The sequence below is a fragment of the Drosophila tropicalis genome, unplaced genomic scaffold, assembly GCF_018151085.1.
Source record: "Drosophila tropicalis isolate 14030-0801.00 unplaced genomic scaffold, ASM1815108v1 contig_158, whole genome shotgun sequence".
NCBI lineage: Eukaryota > Metazoa > Arthropoda > Insecta > Diptera > Drosophilidae > Drosophila > Drosophila tropicalis.
The window spans coordinates 8154539-8180040 of record NW_027172602.1 but is presented as its reverse complement, the minus strand read 5'-3'; the positions used below and the strand labels follow the sequence as shown (position 1 = coordinate 8180040).

Here is a 25502-nt window from a genome sequence, read left to right as displayed (position 1 = left end):
CATTTAAGGGAGCACGTTCTTCTGACTTCTGGTGGCTTCTGATGGCTTCTGGAATGTTGAAGTCTCCTTGTACCTCATATGTAGATACATATATGTATGTACGATGGGGTTATTCTTTCACTGTGTTTCTGGTTCGTCTTGAAGTGCCTGTTGGGTATTTGCACATTTTAACGGATTTAATATGAAAATTAACAGCAACAACACTCATACTCACTCATAGATGTATATGTGTCTATGTATGTGTGTGTGTGTGTGTGTGTGTGTGTGTTTAAGTAATTATCCTTCATAATAATTAGCTCACTCTCTGGCAGCAGCTGCACCTAGTTGAAAAAGTTCTTAAAATAGCTAAACGAACACCCCCTTCCCCCATTTACCCCCTCCATTTGCCTAAAATTCTTTTCACTCACACACACACACACAGTTAAGCAATCATTCAAGACGTGACTTTTTGGCATTTAAATATTTATGCGTACACGTTTTGCAACAACATCAACAAAGATTATTATCCAAACATTATATTTATGTTAAAGTTTTCATTCCCTTACTCCTTAAGATTCATTAGGCACCTTTCGAACACCATCTCCTCAATCTCAAACCAATTGTTATTTTGGCTCACTTTGGTTCTTGATTATCACAAACTAATGGAAAGTAACAAGGATTATGCTTAACTTGATCTTCCTCAACTCTTTGAAGTTCTCATGTCAGAACCAAAGGTCAAAAAGTCAAAAGAAAAGCTTTACCATTTTATTTCACTTAACTATAGCATGAAATAAACCTATCAAATTTAAGTAATTACAACTTTTAAAACTTCAAAATTGGTGAAGAATTGCCTCGAGAAGATTGAGAAGAGACTATTCCAGAAATTCATTCTTCGAAGTGACAAAGTCATTCATTCTAGAATGAACGAATACGATACATTACCAAAGTTCATTTTTTCTATCTACCCTATGTAAATTGGCTTAAATTTTTGTCAACTTAGATTCAGTTTAAACGTAAACTAAACTGAGGGAAAACAATTTGAACGGTCGGGCAATCTCAATCTTTGTTTAGAGCGTTCAATATCCAATATTTGTGGAAGCCGTTTAGACTAAAGTTTGCATAGTAGGTGGAATTGTTGGCTGATTCCACATATATTTAACGAATCGTTGAACTATGTAAATTACAGGCACTTTATTTGCCAGTCAAACACCTGCCGCCCCCCCCTTCTCGCTGGGTGTGTGTGTGTTTTGTGGGGCCATTTCACATTTTCCCATGGTAAATCCAAGGGCTTACAATGCAATCGCAATGGACAGGTTTGTGTGTGTGTGTGTGTGTGTGGGAGAGAGTCTCATCGTCGTTGTTACAAACATAATTTAAGCATTTCCCGAAATGAAAACTGCCTTGTAAGATTCTTATCTAAGGCCTTCCGGCAAGGGCAGGCAAAAGTCGCACGCGTTCACCTGTTTTGCCAGCTAATTTATGTGTTCAACGAAACAGAAACGAGAGATGGAGTCCATCCTTCTTCAATCAAATTAAATCCAGCAGAGGGCGATTGCAAAAATAATCGAACGAGTTCATTGCACTCGAGAACTGTAAAATATGCGATAAATGCTTTTCCTAGTACCATAACCAATTAATGGCAAAAGTGAAAGGGGCCAGGCCACAGCACACGCTCTCAAAGTTCTAACCCAAAAATTCCCGGTGGTCGGTAATGGAAGCCGGGTCATATCGACACGCCCATCTTGAAGGCAACAGGGGACCAACAAAACTAAAAAAAAAAGGAAAATTCTACATAAACGCGGACATGACATATCCCATAACATGCTAAACACGAGCAGCAAAATATGCTAATAGCAACAACAATCGGCCAATGGCCAAACATTGTCCATCGTAGTCAATGCCAACAGGTGGGCACATTGGTACGAAACTGAACAACAAATTGTTGACACTAGCGAGAATTCAGAAATTTTGTTGAAATTTCAGAATTTTTTAAATATCATATATTTTGAGAGGGAATGCAAAAGGAATTGAGGCTGATCCGCATTCGTATCCATATCCATATCGAAAAACCACAGTGACAGACATTAACACGTCGAACTGCTCCCAAATGTCCTGCGTGTTCATGTACATATCAAATGATCGCTTTTCGCCATACGTCCATTGTCCCATATAGTATCCAAGCCCGTTAACGTTGTCGTCATCGTCCCTTCTTAGCGCAGTCAGACAAAAGCTGCGGTTCAAAGGCTTTTCCCAGCGAGTTCTGCATAATTAAATTGCATGGACACGCGGATAAGCGACGACAATACCCCACCCCGAACACCCCAACACCCAATCCTGTGCTCTAACAATGGCCAGCAACACCCAACACCCAACACCCAACACACGACACCCAACACCGAGACCGACAATGACTAAAAATCAGAGAGCAGGACTGGACTGGGTCATGGCAAATGATATGGCCAAATGTGGAGCAGAAAAAAACATGCAAAAAAAAAAAAAAAAAAAAGGAAGAAAGAAAGAAAAGAGGGAAAATATCAACCAGATGCAAGTACGTTCAATTTCCTCTACTTACCATTGCTGCATTTGGGAATACCCTGTAAATGTTGCTAGTAAGCCAACAATCCATGTTGCCAGTGATGCCAGAGATGGCCAATAAGTCATAGATTCTGGCATTAATCCATGTTGCTGGCTCTTGACATGATGACTACAAACAAAGTTGTCCAGTCTCAAATGCTTTTTTGGAGTAACTTCTATCTTCGCATGTTTCTAGCGACCTTTCTTCGGCTTGATATTGAATGTTGCTAATATCATATGGCATGAAATTGTATTGCAATTTATGTAAAGGGTATAAAAAAAGGGAGTAAACTGTAATATGGGTTATTAATGAATACAACACATTCCTCACACCTGTTACCGCCCCCGCCCCGCCCCCCAAACAACGTCCGAACTAACACCTACAAACACGCAGGACATCAGAGCACAACACAAGTAATAACATAGTGAGCCTCCCCCCTATCCCACACACAAACAGACACACACACACACACTTAAACACATGCCGACCGTTGCCTCTGAACGTTCGCCATATGCAAATCTGTACAATATGCATAAATAATGCGATGGGACCAACGCTTCTTTGTTCGGCAACATTTGTTGCTATTTGTCGGTGCGACATATAGCAAAAAAAATATGAAATTTAAAAAGCAATAACAAGAAACAATGGAAAATTCAGTTGATTGAATTATATAAATAATGAAGTTTGTTTCCAATTTTCAGAAATTCAAAAAGGTGTTGCAATCTGCTAGACTACTTTCGAGAAATTATTATTCAAGAATATTGAGAAAAATCATATGATAAGAGAGAACTTTTCAACAGATTCTCTCATTCTCAATATCAATGGACTTTTCTGCAATTTTTATGATTTTTAGTTTTTTTTTTTCGTATCGAATGCAAATTTATCAATCAAATTGTTGGCTAAATTGTGGATAACTGTTTTTTTTTTTAATTTGCAGTTGGGTTTTCTCTTGTGCCGCGGCTGATAATTTATTTTAATTGATTTTCACATCATTTGTCAGCAGCACCGAGCAACAACAACAACAACAACAACAATAGGAACCAAAATTTAATGTCGCTTCTGATCAATTTGTACAATTTAAATGGTCATTGATGTATGCAAAAATGCAACATTTAATTTATGCAATGAACAATTTTTGCGGCGATTCATTCGTACATACATACATACATACATATATTTTGGGTTAAAAACAAAAACAAAAATAAAAGAAAACAAAAACAAGCAATAAATAAATAAATGACACGATACATAAAATGAAAATTATAACACTCTGTTGGTCAATGAATGTGTCATTCGAATTGTACAATATTTTTGTTCTTAAGAATACCCTGGACAAGAATAACACTTAACATAAGCAAACTAAATTTAAGATAATATAAGATAGTTCATATAAGATTTAAGATAAGATAGTCCGAAACCCAATCAATTCATTTGACTAAAATTTAAAGAGAGAAAATATAATTTCATAATCTTTCGAAGATTCTATTATTATTTTTAATGTTAAATATATGTAAAATTAAAGCAAAATGCTTCAAACGAATGTAAATGTAGGGTATTAGCATTGTCGATAGATTTATTGTTACATCTTGCAGAATGTTCAGAGTTTTCACTTCATTTGACAAACGAAAAGTGACAGTAATTAGATATGCGTGTAATTGGAAGGACTCAAGCATGTGAGTGTGTGTGCGTATGTGTGTATGGGTTGGTGGGCTTAGTTATGTTCTATATGTGGGGATATTCGTGGAAAATCCAATTCAAATTGTAAAAAAAACAGACATTAACAGATGCATTAAAAGTCACACTTATTTAAAACATCGAAAGTAAGTTTAAAGTGGACTTAAGTGGCTTAAGACAGAGCATTGAACAGTTACAACAACTACAAATAAAAGTTCCATCATTAGATTTTGCTGCAACTAGTTGAGAATTACAGCTGAATGAGAGAGAGTAAAAGCTAACGACATTTTAAGTTTATGGTTCTTAAAATTTCCTTTTAACTTAATAAGAAGAGCTTAAATCTATATTCAGATCAGATGATTCTGATTGCAAATAGTTTCAGTAAATGTAACAAAGTAAGAGTATATTGTCCTTCGGTTATCATTTTGTTTGGGCTTCTACTTATTGTTAGACGTTTTCTATTTGTATGTTTATCAAAAACCAAAAATTGTTTTGATGCCACTATCACAACACCATCACCAGAAGGTTGACGTTGCTGCAGACGATGGGGGCACCAGCAGGATGAGGGTGAGTGCTTCCGAGTTGCCAAAAAAAAGAGGAAAGAAAGAAAGAAAAAGCGCGTACCCCCCCCAAAAAAAAAAAAAAAAAAAAAGAAAATGTTGTTTGCATTTGGCTAACCTCAACGTCATGGAAATGCGTTTGACCACGTCAAAAATGTTTTGCTTGCTTTGTGAACGTGAAAGCAACACCAAAAAAAAATAAACGAAGCCCAAGAAGAACGACATAGATATTGCCCCCATCACCCTCCTTCCCCTTTGCCGCACCTCTGTCTAATAAATGAGAAGGGGAAGCATTTTTGCTGCATTTACTCTGCGGCTTAGCAGCCTTTGCATTTAAATGAACAGAGTTTATTTATGCAGGTTATGTGTTTTTTTTTTTTTTTTTTTTTGCCTGTTTCTTATTGTTTTTTGTTGATGCATACATATGTATGTGTGAGTGTAGGAGAGTTTTGTATGTATGTATGTTAGACTGGTCTATAGTGAAATATAATTGAAGTAAAAATTTATGGCCGCCCGTTGGAGCTTTAAGGCCAAAGCTGCTGAGGTTGTTTGGGCAATGATCAACCCAGTTTCACATAGTCGCTTTATCACGCCTGTACACACACACACACTCACAGACACAGACACACACACATACATGTATTGCAACTTCAGTTGCCTTTTTTTCTTTCTATTGGCAGGACGACGTTAAGGATGGGGGACGACAGCAGGTGCCGGCTGCCGCTTTTGCTGTTGCTGTTGCTGTTGCCATTTCCCTTTTGAAGTTTTTGTCGACCCATTTTGCTGCTTCATGAATTGCATGGCACAGCTTCACACACACACACACACACACACACACACACACACACACATGGGATGCAGTGCGAATTCCTTCACTCTTTCACTTCCACTCCCACTTCCATTCCCATTCTGTTGCTTTTTCAACTCCTTCGCCAGGCGTTTCCTTTAAACATTTTTGGTCGCACATTGTAGCTGCCTAATGAACACATGAATAAAATATGCGATTTGCTTAACTTTTGCAACGCCATGCCCCAGGATCAGGACCACCAGCAGGAGCAGCAGCAGCAGCAGCATCAGCAACAGTCTTTCTTCCTTTCTCTCTCACACTTTCTATCTCTCTCTCTCTCTATCCATTGCTTCTCAAACAAAGTTCTTCTTTTTTTTTTTGGAGACTGAGAGAGACACAGTGAATTTGAGTGCACAGGTAAGGAAAGGTAGATGCCGCAAAAGAGGGCAAGAGAGAGGGGAGAGAGTGGGTAGAGAGATGAGTCTGGTTTTATCTTGAGTTGTGCAGGCTGTGGCAGTCAGGATGCTTCCGTCAACTGGCTGACAACGACGATGAATCCAAAAATCGTTGAAAGTCACTCAACAGTTTAACAAAATGGCGTCGACGGCAAAGACGATGATGATGATGATGATAATGATGTTGATGATGATGATGATGATGATGATGATGACAAAAGCCTAAACTGCATTAGATTGAGACTCAAAACTATGCAATTCAAACTAGATGCATATGAGTTGAATGGCTAGATGTGGGAAATATGTCCTAGGTGTCAGTGTTTGGCTGCCATAGTTTGTTCTTCTCGGTTGCCATCGACAATAAGATGGATTAAAAACAGAGGCTTAACTACACTTGAAGGGAGCCAAGGGAGGCAGTTTGTTTCTCTGGGTATTTCAGCCTTTTCCCATCATAGATTGGCTAGATCGTTTCAATATACCTAGTCTTATATTGAGTTTTTAAACCATTTTCTTGCTGATAACAGACTCTTCTACTAGTTAGTTAATATTCAATGTTAAATATTGATAATAGTAGTTATAAATCACTTACTGAGCTTATTTTTGGATGCCCAATTGCCTGTTCCACCTTTAAGTGTCACCTGAAAGCATAAATAAGTAAATTTCTTAACATTTTAATACCCCGCTTAGAGCAATCTCTGAATGGAGATTTGTATGACAACATTATGAGAGTTAAGGCAAGTGGACTGTCCTAAGTCTTACAGCAGTTAAGAACCTCTCTCCTGATGGCTAAGACGATGTCTTACCTCTCTGAGCCATGACACCAAGAAAAAGCAGACGCAGATGCCGCTGTTTACTATTACTTCTCAGCAACTTGAATTCAATAGGCGGAAAATTTATATAAAAAAAAAAAAAAAACTTGGCGCCAACCATTTTGACTGCTGTTGCTGTCGCCTTAGCTAAAGACCCAAGAAAAGTTCCAATTCAATGGGCACGTTTAGAAAAACAGAAAAAAGAAATGGAAGTGAAAAAAAGTATGTTCAATACTTGTGCTTATAGTATTAATATCAAACCACGACAGTGGAAAAGCACAAGAATATACAATATACAAACACCGAGAAGAGGGCACACACACACACACACACACACCACGCAGCAAACGATGAAAAGTCAAGCAAAGAAAGGAAAAACCCAAAGATGTTGGCGCTGGTCGTTGTCTACTTTTTCGTGCAATTGAATTGCCAAGTAAAAATCTTCTTAGAGAAACATGACAAACGGCAAACCAAAGCCATGGCAAAAGAAGAGTAAGAAAAAAAAATAGAATCATGGAATATAGAAAATGAGAAAAGGTTAAATGGAAAGTTGAGCCATGGGATAATACTCATGCTGCTGCTTGCCTTTTGACTGAGATTGACACTGATTATTTTTAAAGATATTGCCACACACCCAAACACGCACACACACGGAGATAACCAGATGCAGCGCCTCCAATTATAACTATTTGAAATGGGATATAGCCAACCCTGACCAGGGACCAGGACTGTGCAAACTGGGTACAAAGTCCACTCCAATTTCAGTTTGCAGCTTGCCGCTCGCATATGGGTCGTATGAGTGATTTATTTTATGAGGTTTTTTCTTTTTGTTCTCATTGTTTTTTTTGGTTTTTCTTTTTTGTTCGTTGCCATCATCATCAGCAGGACTCAAGCGCGTGACACACGCAACTCTTTCTCTCTCCTTCTTTTCGCACTCTCGCTCTCTCGTTTTGATACTAAAAACAACAAAAAAAAAGGATATTATTTTGTGTCTCTGGTGAAACTTATATGCTCTGCGTTGGCAAAGCAGCTTATAAGTACATTTATATGTTGCCATGACGATGGTCTACAGGTCGGACTATTGTACCGAATAGTGGGCCATTCATTTGGTTTGTAGAGAAACAAATTTTAAGAGACTTTTCACCAGTTTCCAACTTTCATCAAACGCGGCCAAGTTCTAAACTTTGGTAGTATTTCCCCAACTGTTTCATCGCCCTGCGACAAAGTCTTATCTAGTCTTTCTTTGTTGATCTTCTAACGATAGAACTTACTTCTTCTATGATTTGGAATCGTCTTCTTAATCCTTGATCGTTAACTGCTTGCTGCTTGTGTTGTCAAAACGATTGAAGTACTTATGTAATTATTTCATTTCCTTGTTGATCCTTAATTGATCTTTGACCCATAACTCTTGCAGGCGGCCTGTAGGTAGGGCAAGCCTTTGGACAGAGTTAATATACTCGGAAAATCGTGCTTAACTAGCTAGTGCATTTAGCTAAAATGTAGGGGTGTGTATGTGTGTGTGTGTGTGTATTTGTGTAGGAAGAAACTGTGACCAAAACTAGCCAGTTGCATGCATGCTTAACCTACTCAATAAGCAAGTGTGTGTGTGTGTGTGTGTTTGTACTTGCTCTAAATTGTTTGCTATAGCTTAGCCACGCCTCTTCACTAATTTTACACAGTCATTAAAGTTCTAATTACATTGAATTGTTACGTGCAATCAAGTGGAACTTAAATTCATATTGCATTTTATTTCAATACCAATTGAAAAATGTCGTGAGCTTTGTGCAACAATGTTCGGTTAATTGAATGGTTTTTATTTACTTTGGATATTCTTGAATGTGTGTGGATGATTGGATCGTTTTGAAGTGAAGGACATTATCTAATCTGAAATGTAAATTTCATAATTTACATTTGAGCCACATGGCACTTAGCAGGTCTTCCGTGAGACCAAACTGAGACTGAAACTCTGACCTCTGAGCTGGGCAAACGACAAACCGCATTTAATATAAGCCAAAACAGAGTGAACATCTTTAGGTCCATTACATAAGTGCTGTCTGTCATTAGAGAGAGACAGGGAGAGAGAGAGAGAAGGAAGTCTATACGTGTTCCAGGTTGGAGACTATCTAACCAATGAAACCCCCAGCCAACTTAACCACTTGTCCCATCGTCTATTGGTCTATCGCCATTCCTGTTAATTATGAGAGGGAACATGCCGAGAATGATGATGTTGGAAACGATGTAAACGATGCTTTTCCCAATGACAGATGCCTTGAAACACTTCTGAATTGCTTGAGACCTCAAAAACGCTCACTTTATTTTTACACATTCTCGTTTCGTTGGGTTGTTGATGTGCCTTCTTTCTTTCTTGTTTTTTGGGTTGTTGAATGGGCCAACAGATTTATGGGCAACTAATTTACAGAGCTAATTTGTTGAAATTTAAATACACTCGTTGACAAGGAGAAAGAGAGAGCTATTACATATTGTAATTTTTATGCTCGAGTTGTGACACTTTTTGATTTCGAATGGGATTTGTGAAAATCGAATCTATGGTCCACAGAGAATAAATTTTCCATGTTTAGTGGGCGGATCAAGAGAAAATAGATTTTAAGCATCATATACATACATGCAATATATAGTTGCTTGATCCGCATAATTAGCTAGGCTCATCACACAAAAACGATTTCTGTGTGTGAGAATGATGCAAGTTTTAATTGTTGATGTTGATCGATGATATCCAAAATTAACTAGAGGATCGAGCTAATTTGGGTCACATGGGAATTGGTCTTATTATAAAAAAAAACCTTTGTGAGGTACAAAGAAATGAAGTTCTCACTTCCCTTTTATCTTTGTTTGGGACCTATGAAGGCTTTGTCTAAGGCTAAACTTTGCTTTGGCCACAAAATTGATCTTAACTAACTGCTTAGGGAACGAGAAATTGACAAGTAAATGGTATTATGTACTGGGACATAGGTTTTTAGAGGTTTTGTTTGTTTGTTTGTGCTTGCATCGCAATGCCTGTGTCTCTGTTTATCTCTGGAGACAACGGAATGAATCAAAACTCATAATTGCGGGAATAGAGGAAAACTGAAATGGTCACAAAGTAGGAGAACGGACATAAAAGGAATAGGTGGTAACCGCAATGAGAACGAAATTGAAATTGTTTGCAAATCAAAGAGAATGAAGCAGGAAAGAAGCAGCCGGCATAGCTGGAGCAGCTCTGATATGCCCATAGAGGGGGAGGGAGGGGCCAAAAATAGTGGAAACTGTGCTGTAACTGAACCGGGAGTAATATAAGATGAGCAGGAGCAGTGGCAGGAGAAGCAGCAGGAACATCATCAGCGGTAGCAGCTCTAACACAATAGTTACACGTATTCATTTCAAGCGTTTTATGCGTTTTCACATAGCCTTTTGTTTTTTTTTTTCTCCAGACCATACATGGGATATGTCCACCATTTTGGTCTGACATAGTTTTTGTTACCAGAATATGTGTCTCTTTAGATGTACGTGTGTGTGTGTGTGTGTGTGTATCGTATGGCCTTCTATCCTAGTACTCTACCGAGTCTACTCTACTCATCCTTGGTCCTTCTACTGTGGCATGCCAGTGCGCTGACAGTAAATGCTGAAAATTGAGTGCAACTTGTCGTAACTTTATTTCAAATATATGCGGAAAGGACTAACCAGACAATGCACAACACACACACACAGCGAGGGAGAGGGAGACAAAGAGAGACATCCAGTGAGAATTGTGGCGGCGCGCATTTAACATACAAAAGTCGAAATCCAGGCGACAAATGTTTCCTTAACCCTTATTAAAGGAAGAGAAACTAAAGAAACTAGAGAAACTATTGCATTCAATTCTAAGGATAAGCATCAAGATCTTATCTTTGATGATCCTCTGATCCTCTTATGTCAAAATGAAGATGAAGAGTGAAATCTTTGTCTCCTGACAACACAACATGGCATAACTACTGGGCGTATGTTTGTGTGAGTGTGTGTGTGTCAGTTAAGTGTTTTGCAACAAAGTTTTTTTCCCCTATTTTTGTTGCGTGCTCTTTTGTCTACCAACTAAACCAAACGGCTGGTCCTCCAGTTCCATTCCATTCCATTCGTCTTTAGTCCTATGGCTCCATGCCTGATGGGTGCCTGCTCCTGGTCTTTGAGTGAGAATACGAACCTGACGACGACGACCATGATGATGATGATGATGGTGGAGCCCAAAAAGAGATGGGCTCTAGCTAGCCTGGTCTCGTCTGCATAAACCATGCGGTCTGTCGCCTATCAGAGTTCCCTCCTTACTCCCTTGCAGCCTTTGCTCTGTGGTAAATTCTACGAATATGCAAAGTTATAGCCGTGAATACATACATATGCATATATTTACATACATATGTATGTATGTACATGCATACAAGTTGTTGGTCGTAAGTTAACTTTGAAATTGTTGAAATTGTTAAAATTGGTAGAATTTCAATGCCACGCCCCAACAATGGCCATGGTCTTTAAGTTTTCAACTTACGTTCGACTAACACACGAAATGACCACGCCTCCGGCTGCCACTCGACAATCAATTGGCAATCAATGACTGCCTGGGCAAACTACATTAGAGTCAACTACAACAACTGCAAGTAGTTTCTCTTCCCTGTTTTTTTTTTTTTTTGCCGCCACCGCCCATCCACCAAGTCCAAGTCCAAGTCGATGTCCTGCGTCCGAGTAACAATAAATTGCAAGCATTTCCACTTTTAGCTTTCAAACTCGAGCTCTTCACTCCCACTCGGACATGGACATGGACTTGGTCTCCCAGTTGGCTGGTTAGCTGGTTGGCTAGTTGGCTAGTTCGTTGCCTGCTGGCTTTAAGTATCAATAACGGAGTGGAGTAGATTCCGAGTTGGCCGGCTGAGTTACAATTTATTGAATATTATGGCAAATATGGCTAGTTAGCAATTTTGTTTTCAATTTCCATTGCGTTCTACTTTTTTATCGTTTCCTTTCCACCTTTTTACACCTGCCTTTGGCAATTAATGTTGCCAACATTATATCATCGTCACTTTTACTGACCTACCAGCAATCCCCTACGTACCTACCTACATACATATGTATGTGAAATCGTCCATTAAACGATTTTCCTTACGCTGTTGTAGACAGATTTCGCTTATTTCCCTCCCCTCCCAGTTTTCCATATTGCCTTACTTTGTAAGTTGCATAGCAAAAGACGGGCAAAAAAAAAAAAAACAAAATGATATAGGTGTCGGACAAGGGAACAAAAAAAATGAAAATAACAGAATCGCCCTCCCAGGAGCTCTCTCTCTGGCTCTTTGGCTGGTAAAAAGAGCTCAATGGAGACGAGAACTTCTTTGAGTTTGCATATCTTTTGTGCCAGGGCAAACCAATTTGAATATAGTTTGGGGGGTGCATAAAAAACCAAAACAAAAAAAAAAAAAAAAAAAATGTTCATCATCATTCAAATCTAAAAGCAAAAACAAGTTCAAACCTATATTGATATACACTTAATTGATGGTAAATAGTTGAAATTCTATATAAAAGAATGAGTTTTTCGATATTGACTTCGATATACTTATATAATTTGCCCTGACCAAGCACAATAAACTATATCGCAGAGAAAAGGTCCTGAAGTAAAAGTAAAAGAAAAGTTTGCAATGGATTGAATTTGTTGAAATGTATAGGGTATTCGGTACAAGTTTTGACCAAATCAAAAAAAAAAAAAAAGGAATAAAAAGTGATCCCAATTGTACGTATGTGGCAGAGTATGTCCCAATTGGATTCGATAGTGAAGACAAGGGCAAGGAGCAAGTGAAAGAGCTGAAAAGGGCGATTCTTCTTTTGAAACGTAACACACACACACACACACACACACACACACATACCTGCACACTTGTTAGTTATCCTTTTTCCTTTGATAGTTTCAAAAATGTGAAATAAAATAAAAACAACAACAAAAAGCTAGCGAAAATAAATAAAAAGAAAAGAAAAAATTACAATTGAAATTTAAAATGTTCTTTCGTTTGCTTCAAATACTTGGCAATAAATATTTTTCCCAGCTTGATGTTTGTTAAATATTTAAAATACCTTTAAATATGCATATAAATAGATGTGGACACATATTTAAATGAAGTGAGTCGTCTCGCCGACTTGGGTATACCATGCACCAAGTGAAATTTGAAGCAAACTTGATCACTGCGCAAACTAGACGAGTCTACAAACCAATTTTGGTGCTTCTACGTTTTATATTCCCGGGGATCTAGGTGTTCATACAGACAGACAGACAGCCAGGAATATATATTCTTTATGGTGTCGGAAAAGCTTCCTTTTGCCTGTTGCATACATTTTGGCAACTTAAGTATACCATTTCACCCCATCGTGGGTGCATGGTATTGGAATTCACAACTAAACCATAAAGACAGAATGAAATGAAAGTTGTTTTAGAAACTTGAGAAACTTGCAATGCATTTTTTATTTGCATTCCAGCAACAAAAGACTAAATAATATTGTCGACTGCCTTCGATATCCTGTCATGTCTGTTCATTCATTTCAAGGGGAACATGTACTTCAAAAGCAGGAATCTCGAGACGTAATGCATAAAGTATTCTCGTTACCATGGCTACAATTGGCACTACCCTGATAAGTGGCCGTGGTAAGAGCTAAGAGGAAATGGCGGAATGGAAGAGGGGGTCAAAAGCTTACCACGAAACGGATTTAATTATTCATTAGAAAGACAGACAGGTCAACTGGACTCAACACTTGACATTTCAAATGCTTCATTTTCTCAACGGAGTTGACCATTAAACGTTACATGGATGGTAACCATTGGAAACTGTTTAACTCTTTTCAAGTGGTTCAAAAACCATTACAAACGTTAAGTACTTAAAGCGTTTCCAACTACTTTTGGAGTGACTAAAAACATATCTACTTAGTTCTCTCTGTTGATGATTCGATTTTATTATGAAAGTGGGCCTTTTGCCCTTTCCACTCGCTTCTCATTTGTCAATTTGCAGTCCATTTTCAATTTGAATATTTTATTAAATATTTACAAGTTATTTCTCGGCAAACACATTGATGCATATGTCATATTCGATCAGTTGACAAACTGTTGCATTTATCAGGCAAAGCAAACAAACAAAAAATGAAACAAAAAACACATATACAATTTGCATTAATTCTGGTCACACACACACACTCACACACACACAAAAGCACACAATTTTATTGTCATTTAATTAGTTCATTTCTTCTTTTTTTTTTTGCGTTTTTGACTATTAATTTAACTCAATTATTAAAATTAAATTGCTTCAAGTTGCCCGGACATAAATTCAACTAATTAATATGACAACAAAATGGACTGTAGCAGAAATCCACATAATTGTCATGGTGGCAAAGGGAAGAAGGAGAGAGAGAGGAAGAGTTAAGGGGAGGGGTGGCGGAGGGACGCCTCAAAGTCGTTGTTATGCCAAATGGATACGCGACCTTCGTTTGGACCACGCGCCACGGCCTCAAATCGGAAAATTCATTTAGCATTTTGTGGTAAGTAATTTTGCAAATTATTGTTGAATGGAATTTAATTTATGCATTTTGGCTTCACTTGTTTTTCCCTCAGTGTTTGAATATTTCATTTTAATTGAAAAACTTTTATGCACACACTCAAACACACACACACACACACAAACTATATATAGTCTTTCGATTTTGATACTAGAATCTAGTTTAAAATTTTCTGTTTCAGTTCTGTTGTGTGTATGTGTGTGTGTATAACAGATTGGCCTCTGAAAGTGCGAAGGAAAACTTTAACAGTTTGTGTATAACAGTTGTATAACAGTTGTATAACAGTTGTATAACTGTTGACATTGGCCATAAAGTACACCAGAATTGGATAAGTATTATTTCATGTTGTATGTTTATCAATTAATGTGTAACAGAAAGTGTTTAATAGTGTATAACACTTACAATCTAAGTGAAGCATGCAATTTATAGACTCACCAAAGTAAAGATGTTTGTACATACCTATGTATTACAGTTAGTGTATAACAGTATAACAGTGGTCTTAAGTGGATAACAGTTTGCTTATAACACTTAAAGACCAAGTGGAGCCAACTTTATGGATACCTACTAAGGTAAAAATGTATGTATGTATGTACATACCTATTATTAGTATTACATTTGGTGTATAACAGAATATTTATAACAGTGTTGTGTTGTTGAAGCCAAGTCCTGATCCGTAAAAGCCGCTAATCCATCTGACTATCATGTCTGAACTCCTGTCACCCCTTATATCACACTTTAGTTAGTCAGCCTAAATGCTTCTGTTTATTCATTCTAAGGCGCATTTATCGGTCTAAATATTTGACTAGCCATGCCAGGTTAGCCAGGTGTATGTGATTACTTGCACTAGAATTCAATTAAGTAATTATTAGGCATATATGTACATAGATGATGATTTCAAGTGACTCGCTTCCCTCATAAGAATTTTATTCGAGCCCCACGAGCCACCCAAAATGGCATATAAAAGCTCAAGCTTGAGCCCATTTGCAGGAGAAAAGCCAACTAAAGTGCATTGTCGTCCATAATGTTGTGGTTTAGAAAGAAGATACCAAAGGCAATGGATGAATTGCGAACATTCGAGGATCTGACACGATTCCCCATGACCTTCTATAAGACAATTGGCGAGGATTTGTATTCGGAGCGGGATAAGAATCTCGTGAGGCGCTATTTGCTGCGTGCCTATCTCGTGTTGGGTTTCCTCAATTTCAATGCCTATGTGGCCGGTGAGATAGCCTATTTCATAGTGCATATAACATCGACAACAACACTGCTGGAGGCCACAGCCGTTGCCCCCTGCATTGGCTTCAGTTTCATGGCCGATTTCAAGCAATTTGGTTTGACAGTGAATCGCAAAACTTTGGTCAAACTGCTCGATGATCTGAAGGAGCTGTTTCCCATGACCGTGCAGGCGCAACGGGCATATCATGTGACCTACTATCAACGGCATATGAATCGTGTGATGACCATCTTCACCATACTCTGTATGACATACACATCATCGTTCAGTTTTTACCCGGCTATAAAGGCAACAGTTAAATACTATTTCATGGGGTCGGAGATGTTTGAGAGAAATTTCGGGTTCCATATCTACTTTCCGTATGATGCTGAAACCGATCTAACAGTCTATTGGTTCTCCTATTGGGGCTTGGCCCATTGTGCCTATGTGGCTGGTGTTTCCTATGTGTGCGTCGATCTGCTACTCATCACCACAATCACCCAACTGACCATGCACTTCAGCTATATGGCCGATAGTCTAGAGGCCTACGATGGAGATGAACACACTGATGAGGAGAATGTCAAGTATGTGCAAAATTTTGCCGTCTACCATTCAAGGGCTTTGGAGTAAGTCGCTTCGCTTTTCTCTAGCTAACAAACTAATTATCCCATCGTCGTTTCCTTTTCTTATAGTCTCAGCGAGGAAGTCAATAATATTTTCAGCTTTACCATATTATGGAACTTCATAGCGGCCTCTCTGGTTATTTGTTTTGCTGGCTTTCAAATAACCGCCTCGAATGTGGAGGATATCGTTCTATATTTCATATTCTTTTCAGCCTCATTGGTTCAAGTGTTTGTTGTTTGTTATTATGGCGATGAAATGATTTCATCGGTAAGTTTTTAAAGTACATAAATGGTTGTAGAAAAGGATATAGATCAGTAAGAGATGGACTTATGTGAGTTAAGCTTGAACTAAAACTAAAATCGAATAACCGAAATCAGTTTAAATTGAATTTAATAATATGTGAGGTAATCTTTTATTGCATTTACATAAATGAAATACATACATATGTCTCTTTCTCTCTCTTTCTCTCTCTCTCTATATACATATATCGCGATGTAATCCTTTTCAATTTTACCGTTTACTTTTTTTTACAGAGCACTCGTATTGGTCATGCTGCCTTCAATCAGAATTGGTTGCCCTGCAGCAGTAAATATAAGCGGATTCTGAAGTTTATTATAATGCGCAGCCAGAAGCCAGCTTCGATTCGTCCACCCACATTTCCACCAATATCGTTTAATACCTTTATGAAAGTTATTAGCATGTCATATCAATTCTTTGCCTTACTACGAACCACATATTATGATGGTTGAACATATGTATTTTTCGTTTTTCGATTTTGTTTGTTGGTAATAAACGACCCATCCTTTCAGATGATAAATGAAGTGAAGAATTTTCCTATTAATACATCAAATTGAGAATTGAATTTTTGTGTCCTCAATAGTTTGTTGGCCAATTAACTGGCACACAGATGTTGACTGTTCAGTTTGAGTATTTGAGGATATTCCAACCAAGTGGAATGCAAATGCACAAAATGCAAAATAAAATTGAATTTACATAAAACAACAATAAAAAGAAAAACGCAAGAAATGAATTTCCCAAGCACGAAATGAACTAAAATCGCCGACCATATAATACCCTCTATTGAAGGATTTAGATTTTAGATTAGATTCAGATTATAGTTAACTTTTCTCCCCATGACTTTTGCTTAACTCACACTGGTTTACAAAAAAAGAATTCATTGGCAATTTCCAACACTGATTATGATCGATTTTAATAGCTTTTAGCACAATTAAAAGAGAATTCTGAAATTTATTAACTCAAAAAGGTTTTTGGATTAAGAATGATTTGTTTCTTTAACTTATTTCAGAGAAGAAATTAATCACAACCGAGGTGTATCTAGATGATTAATCGAATCATCTTAAATTTCAGTGTTATCGACGATAACTTATCGATACATAAGTTCAAGTTGTTTGGTTATTTTGGCTTAAGGAATGGTTAAAGTCCTTTAAGTACATTATTTGCTTTGAATTTGTATACCCAATTGAGGCAGGGTATAACGAAACCAGTAAAATCAAAAAGAAATGCCAACTGTGGGACACTGAGATTGACAGCAGCAGCAGCAGGAGCAGCAGCAGGACGACCAGCAACAGCCTGGACAGGAATAGAAGACGACGAGAAATGGGAGACAGCATTTTTTTGTCTTCTTTGGACTTTGGTGTCTTTTAAGCATTTAAGCAATTGCAGATAAAGATTCAATCTTTTCATCTGTCTTCCTTTCTCTCTCTCTCTCTCTCTCTCTCTCTTGCTCTTTCTCCTTCTCTTTTCCTTTGGGGTGTGGAAATGTTTGCCTAAGATTCATATATACATACATGCTATGTATGCTATATGCTGCTGGCAGATGGACAGACCAAAAGATATTGACAAGGACAAAAGTGCGGGCGAAAAACGCACCGAAAAGTATGCAATGGAACGAGAAAGCAAACTGAACAGAACTAAATATAGGGGAAGGATATCCATGTAGGATGAGACGTGCCCGGCCAGCTTGCCACAGGATTTGCATGTACAAAATCAAATCAAAAAAAAAAAAAAAAAAATCCTCCCCCCAACTGATATAGCGATATATAAGGCAAAAATGTTAAAAAGACCAAATAGATGAAGGTGATAGCCCATCGATAAGAGGCTTAAAGAAAGTGAATGTCATCTAAAACCACGCGCACACACACGCACACACACACACACATCATGTGATTAGGCAGATAGACAGACCAAATATATCCACCACCCCGAGTTGGCAGAGTCGAGGTTTTAGAAAACTTTCTGACTGACTGACAGCGTTTGCTGTCAGCCCACAAAAGTATTAAAAATTAGCACGCACCCTTGGCTAACCACATGAACTTGCCGCCGCATAAACCATAAAAGTAAAATTGATGTGTCTGTGTGTGTGTGTGTGTGTGTGGGCGATGAAGAGTGACTCGACGTGGTTAAGAAGGCGTGAGTGTTGGGGTCCCCGGTGAGTAAAGATTATGACACATTGCTATTGCATATATTAATGGTCTGTTGCTGTCAGTTTCTTAACTTTAAGGTATATTCTCTCAGTCAGTCAGTCAAACAGTCAGTCAGTCGCGGATTTCCTGGCATCGCTCTGTCTCTCACTCACGTTCTTTCCCTTTCCCTTTCCCCCTGCGGTCTGTGCAAAGTGAGTGGTTTGCAGTATTTCGACTTAAAATTGGCGGCTGAGTGGGCCAGATTTAAGATTGCTGGCAGACACACACACACACACTCGCACACTCACAAAAGTGACAGGTTGAAAATAAAGGTTTAAGTTAATATCGTTTCAATAAACATAAATTTAATTTGCCTCTTTCTCACTTGTTGAAAAAAATCAAAGAAATTCTTGAAATAAAAAAACTATTTTTCAATTTCGGAGTAGTAAAATCTTTATAATTTAACCTCTAACAACAGCGTGGATGAAATGAACCCCCTAAAGTATGCAAATCTTTAGTGATTATTAAATGTTTGTTAGTTCTATGAACATTTTTATAAACAAAAAAGTTTTATAGCCATAGAAACTTTGAGCTAACAGTCTATTATGAATCTAAGATTGTAATAGATCTCCGTGGAAAGAAAGAAGAGAGAGAGAGAGAGGGTTAGAGAGAGAGAGAACTTGTGTATATACATCAAAAGTTCGCACTTTCCATATGTAAAGAAGATTGTTTGCTCGATTTTAATGACTGTTCAAGAAACATATACACACTGCATGTTTTTTTAATGGACTGAAGTTAAAGGCGGCTTCCGTCTTGGTTCTTTTCATTTCTTTTTTGGTTCTATTATTGATGTCAATGGCCCCGCAGCATGTTGAAACTTACTCGCGCCAAGTGCTAATGAAGATTCGAAACTAGCTGCAGCAATAACAATAAGTAGCAGAGGCAAGAGGCAAAGGCAATGAGGTAATGATGCAGCAGCTGTGCACACTGCAGATACCAGGGGCGTAGGCCAAGGCGATGCCAAGGGTGTCACATGAAATAACTTGGCTTAAACAATTTTTATGAAATTTGTACTTGGATGATGCAAATTAATGACAAAAAAAGATTATTATAAGAATTACCTCAGAAAAACAAAGAGTGCGTAGTAAGTACCCCTCATTTGATGACGCCCATGTGTCCTGATATAAAAATATCTAAGTACTTTCATCCATAGACACACACACTTACAAATGTGTGTGTGTGTGTGTGTATAAATATAGCCAGGCACAATGTATTTTCGTTTGGTGGAAAGGAAAGGGTAAAATGTGGTATAGTTTATTGCATCAAATTTCATTTTTCATAGGCAAAATAGAAGAATTTTCGCCCAACGCCAGAATAAACAAAATATGTTGCATGCAACAAACAGCCAAGTGATAGATGCGTGTACCACACACACACAACTCGGAGACACATAGTAAGTGTCGAGAAGATTAGCTCCCAAACAAGTTACTCAACGCAAATAAATCTAAATGGAAAAAAAGCAAAGAAAGAGAGCGAGTTACAGAATTAGAGATAGAAACAGAAATTCAAATGGTCCTACGACATCATCTATTCTGTTCCCCTAGGACTTGTCGACCATTCGCAGATCTCAGACATAAATCTTCTCTTCTGCCCAGGAAAATCATTTGGAATAAATAAGTCTAAAGTTGGTTCAAAACTAAACAACTTTGGTAACAATTAAGGTCTTGGATCTGATTGTGAGTAGTATTTCCCATAAAAGTAAAGCTACTTACTCATTCTTACAAAAGAGTCTAGATAATGACAATATGTCATTGGCTTTTTGTTTTGTGTCTTGAAATTTTTCGCTTTGTTTGGCTGCTTAATGAAGAGTCCTCTTGGTTATTTAACCCTGAACCAAGGAGAATATGCAACAGTCAAACATCATGAAAGTCCAATTGAAGACACATCCTTCTATATGTATGTATGTATGTATGCAGACAGAAATATCATGACAACGTTTGGATGTATGCGATGGATGGATGGAGGGAGGTGGGGAGGCTGTAATGGAGTGACAGCCTTAATTACAGAAAGATTAGCAATAAGAGAATGAGCCGGAAAACTAAGGCGAATGCAGATGCAGCAGTTGAAGGAGGAAGCAGCCCAAGGATCAAAACAAAGTGCACAGATAAAGCCAGGGCGCATGTATTCAATGTCACGTTCGTCATGGCAAAACGTTCTACAAAAAAAAAAAAAAAAAAAAACGAAACATCAACCATCTACGCGAAGGCGGAATAAAAGAACTGAAAGAAAAGCTGCCTAGGTGAACAGCTTTCCGCCAGCTCTTTTCCACTTTTCTCTTCAATTCCTTCTTGATTTCTTTTCTTTTTCTTTTTGTAACATTTGATTGTCGCAAACGAAGTGGAAAAGTAAATGTTGCACACACACACACACACACACACTGGGAGAGAAAGAGAGGGAGAGAAAAAAAAAACGGAAATGCACACTAATTACTCTTGGGCAGAAGGCACAAAAAATGGAATCCTTTTTTAATACACTTTGCTAAAAGCAGGGTATATACACAATTTCATTTCATATCGTTGGAAAACATTTTAGAAAATTTTCACTCCTCGAAAAGTGAAACATTTTGCGCTTAAACTAAAAACGATTGAAATTTAATTTCATTGCATTTTCTATGTAAATTGTGCAAAGATACAAATGAAAACTGTTTAAAAGGAATTTTCATGTTTTGTTTTAGAAAGGTATAACAAATTCGTTGTGTTAATTGAAGAAGGCATTAGCTTACCTTTGCATGGCATACCTTTAGTGTTTTCTCTCTCTCTTTCTGATTCTTTTTTTGTTTGCTTTGTTGTGTGTGTGTGTGTGTGCGTGTGTATTAGTGTAAGAGTGTGTATGTATGGTAATTGAAAGGGCGTAAGAGTGAGAGAAAGAGAAACGGAACGTACTCAAGTGAATGAAATGATTGGCCTTTGTTTGCAAGGAACAGAAGCAACAGCAACAGCAGCAGCAGCATCTGAAGAATCATTTTCCACCCGCATATACCGCCACCCCTGCAGACTAGACCAAACCTCTAACTCCATCCGCCTACCGGCCTAACTTTTCTCTGGCTATCTCTCCCTTTTACTTTTGATGTATCGTACTCCTTTGGCGTATTGTCATTTTAATGGAAACACGAATTTTAATAACTCGCCATGTTGACACACACACACACACACACACACATAAATGTGATATTAAATCGGACTAGAAATCGACAGCCAAGTCTTGTACTCTTGAATAATCTAATAAGTACTTTTAAGTACCTATAAGTACCTTAATCGGAGCATATACTATACATTCAATGGATCTTCATTACAATCCCTTAAGTATATTTCAACGCCCAAATGTAGGCAATAGTTTTTCCGAATTTAATGGATTAATCGAACAATCAAATATCCAAGAGATATACATAAGTAGAAATAATTTTGAAGTTTAGAGCCAAATTGGACCAGAAAAAGAAAAGCAAATTCTAAAATACATAACAGGTTTAATGTAAAGCTACAAAAAATGTTTCTCAAGATGTATTCGAATGTTAAATTTCGGTTTGCAAAAATTGCTTTCATTTCTGAATAACTTTGCAAATACATTGATAGAAAACTTCAATGCAATTGCGAGGCAATTGTTTTCAATAATCCGATTTACCATTTACACATCATTTACCACCAAGGATAACGATGCAGCTGGCTGATAATATGTAAGCAAAACATATCCAAACAAAATTCAATTAGCATGCATGAGCTGCGAAAAGTGTGTCGAATACGTGCCGAAACTTTAATGTTTAATTAACTCAACATGTCAGAGACTATAGAATTTTGAAAATGAGTATTCACACACACACACACACACACACACACACGCACACTTATCCAATTGAAATTTACTTTTTGACCAACAATTTCAAATTTAAGCGCCAACTTACAAGAAACTTGCAAAGCGAATTCAAGACACACACCTCATCGATAAAGCGAATTCATTCAAGTTTGAGCAACAGAGAAAAAAAACCAACGAGTGTTTTGTGTGTGCGTGTGTTTGTTTTTAAAACCAAAATAAGCTTTTTGAATTTTGAAATAAGCTAGATTTCAAGCTATAAGCATTTTAACCACTTTCCAAGCTACATATTTCATTTTGAAATAATCCAGATCTAGCTTAAAATAAGCCAAAATGGCAACACTGCTCCACAATTAAATTGATCAAAATGGCTGATTTGGCACAAATTTGACATTGCATTTTATAATTCAACAATATATAATAATTCTAATATTATAATAAACTTGCTCCGTCTCAGCGGCGGTGATATTTATTTTAGATGCGAAGTATATTGCGTATTTCTTCTGGTGTCTTATCCGAAATCAAGTTGGCTGCTCGTTTGCAGGACAACTTAAATAGGCCGCTGATGTCCAGGTAGTTGGCAGCTGCTATCAGTTGGAAGAGCGTATCCACCTCGACCTCCATGAAGTCATCGTCCCATGGGTCGCTACTTAACTTGCCCATCTCGCTCTCATCTTCCACAAGGGGATCATTCATGTGATATTTGGCCCAGTCGAGAACCTTTTCCAAAATGGTTGAATTCACATTAAGTAGCGGCACAATTTCATCATCCTCCATGCCACAGTCTTCCAACATGTTCTTAATCGTTCCAGAGCATTTCACGACGTGAATGTCGGGTTCAAAGATTCTGCCATCCGATGATTGCAATCTAATATTAGGCATGTTGAATAGAAAGGGTTTGTGTAGAAATTGCTCAGCACCTGGCGCAATCTAACTTAATATATTATCACAGTCAAATTGTTATTTGTAGCAATGTTTTGGGTATTTACAGTATATACAGGGTTGGCAAAAGCCAAAGTCAAATTGTTGATACATTTGATGATAAATATTTATTTAAGCTGTTCGGGCCCAAAACAGTCTAAAAGTATGTACATAAATCAAACGAAAGGGTAAAAGACTCGTGAACAAGACCTAGGGTGCGCCTCGGCGATTTATTTCCTAGTTTTTGTGTTATTAACAAAAGAATATTCTTAATTTTAGCGGGACTATAGCTCATTTTGGCTAAAAAAACTGATAAATTTTAGGACAGCGTTGCCATATGCGGGCTTTTGAAACTTTTGTTCGCACTTATCTCTAAAAACGAAAATACTGTTGAGTTTACAATATTTATTAAATATATAGAACAAATCTAGTTAAATATTTTATTCGGCTGCAAAAGCAGTTCAAACAACGCGCTAAATAAAACAACTGACTGAAGTAAAAATGGCGTCTGCCAACACCATTTTCCACATTTCAACACAGTAATCTCGAGGTTGTAATAAATATTTACCTGAAAGCCGAACATTTAGTGTACAGAACACAAATGCCAGTCAAATTTTGAAATTGTATTTCTAGTTGCAAAAATAAAGAACAAACCACGGCAACGTTATAATAGTTTTACGTTTACCAACACTGAGTCACGAATTTTTCAGAAGCTTGAACAAATACTTACGAGTTAATGTTTTGTAAATTTCAGATGCTTGACGTTCGCTTAATCAAATGGTATCGTTTTATTTATATTGCATGTTTATTTTCTTCAAACAAAAAATTATTTAACTGATTTTTTATACTACATACTATTTATATCTTCATAGATATAGAAGTGCGTTTCTACTTTCATATCGTTTATTTCGTATGTAGACATCACACATTATAGGCGCAAAAAGAAGGGGGTTTTATTAATGATTTTTTTTTTATATAATCTTAGATAAACTTAATTAGGGGACTTGGGGTCATCCTACTTCTCCTCACACCACTCGTTCTCCTTGCGCACTTGCTCCTCCTCGGCGGCGGTAAAGTCTTTCTTAATGTTAAATGTTTTGCGTATTTCCTCTGGTGTCTTGCCCTTAATCATGTTGGCCACAGTCTTGCAAGTCAACTCCAGAAGGCCCTTGATGTCTAAATAGTTGGCAGCCAATATTAGTTCGAACAGGGTTCCCTGGTCTACTTTAAGAAAGTCGGCATCCCAGGAAATTATATCATCTGTACGCTTCTCCTTGCTTTCATCATCCTCAGTGGGCTGGGGATCATCCTTGTGATAATGGGCCCATGTGAGAACCTTGCGCAAGATGGTTGAATTCACATTGGGCAGCGGCACAATGGCATTTTCATCATCCTCCATGCCACAGTCCTCTAACATGGTCTTAATGGTCCCAGAGCATTTCGCGATTTGAATGTCGGTATCAAAGATTTCCTCATCCGATGATTGCAACTTAATGTTAGGCATGTTGAAATATTTGCTTCTTTTGGCTCTATGGAGAAACAAAATACAATATTTTGTACAATATTACAGATATATACATACATATATGTATAAAATTTTCTTTTCCCTGTCACACTAGGCGTCTTAGTATGCACATACACATATACATACATACATGTATATATATACATGTAGAGGACGTCACAATGGTCGCAACTGCCTCAAACTACATTTTATTTTGATTTTGTTACATTGCGTTCGTTTTTGTTGTTCTCTTCCCAACATTAATCGAGTGGCAACTCACCTTGTCAGATAAAAAAATCCGTGAATAAAACAATTTTCTCTAATTCAATAGCTAATATTGGAATAATTATATCCTACTACGTATTCCGAAAATATAGGTTTTCTCCGTAGAAGTGCTCGCTAATATGGGGTAAGTGTTTGCTAACGATTTAGTGTGCTCGCAAATGATGCTGTTATATGATCAGTGTTGGTAAACGAAATCGACATGCTCACCCTAATAAGCCCAGTATTCTTTTAAGCGCACCCTATTATTTTTGTACACCCTATTGCATTTAGACACCCTA

General features: G+C 37.5%; 2 protein-coding genes and 1 pseudogene across 2 annotated transcripts; 1 reads left to right on the top strand and 2 right to left on the bottom strand.

Annotated features, from left to right (window-relative positions):
* The first annotated feature begins 15480 nt into the window (after window positions 1-15480).
* On the top strand, window positions 15481-16976 carry Or92a (Odorant receptor 92a). The gene is made up of 3 exons (XM_068302247.1): window positions 15481-16229; window positions 16296-16494; window positions 16761-16976. Exons 1-3 carry the CDS (start codon window positions 15487-15489, stop codon window positions 16974-16976), a joined length of 1158 nt encoding a protein of 385 aa, XP_068158348.1. The 5' UTR covers window positions 15481-15486.
* Window positions 16977-22889: 5913 nt separating this feature from the next.
* Window positions 22890-23496, bottom strand: LOC137586862 (S-phase kinase-associated protein 1 pseudogene; annotated as a pseudogene).
* Window positions 23497-24221: 725 nt separating this feature from the next.
* On the bottom strand, window positions 24222-25356 carry SkpA (SKP1-related A). The gene is made up of 2 exons (XM_068303608.1): window positions 25220-25356; window positions 24222-24964 (listed from the first exon to the last, which is right to left on the bottom strand). Exon 2 carries the CDS (start codon window positions 24937-24939, stop codon window positions 24451-24453), a length of 489 nt encoding a protein of 162 aa, XP_068159709.1. The 5' UTR covers window positions 24940-24964; window positions 25220-25356; the 3' UTR covers window positions 24222-24450.
* Between the last annotated feature and the right edge of the window lie 146 nt (window positions 25357-25502).

Excerpts from the sequence above, each read along its gene's own strand:
- SkpA (XM_068303608.1), bottom strand. The coding sequence starts at position 24,939 with ATGCCTAACATTAAGTTGCAATCATCGGATGAGGAAATCTTTGATACC.
- Or92a (XM_068302247.1), top strand. The coding sequence starts at position 15,487 with ATGACCTTCTATAAGACAATTGGCGAGGATTTGTATTCGGAGCGGGAT. Across the intron at positions 16,230-16,295 it reads TACCATTCAAGGGCTTTGGA|TCTCAGCGAGGAAGTCAATA; the intron begins GTAAGTCGCTTC and ends CTTTTCTTATAG. Across the intron at positions 16,495-16,760 it reads GCGATGAAATGATTTCATCG|AGCACTCGTATTGGTCATGC; the intron begins GTAAGTTTTTAA and ends TTTTTTTTACAG.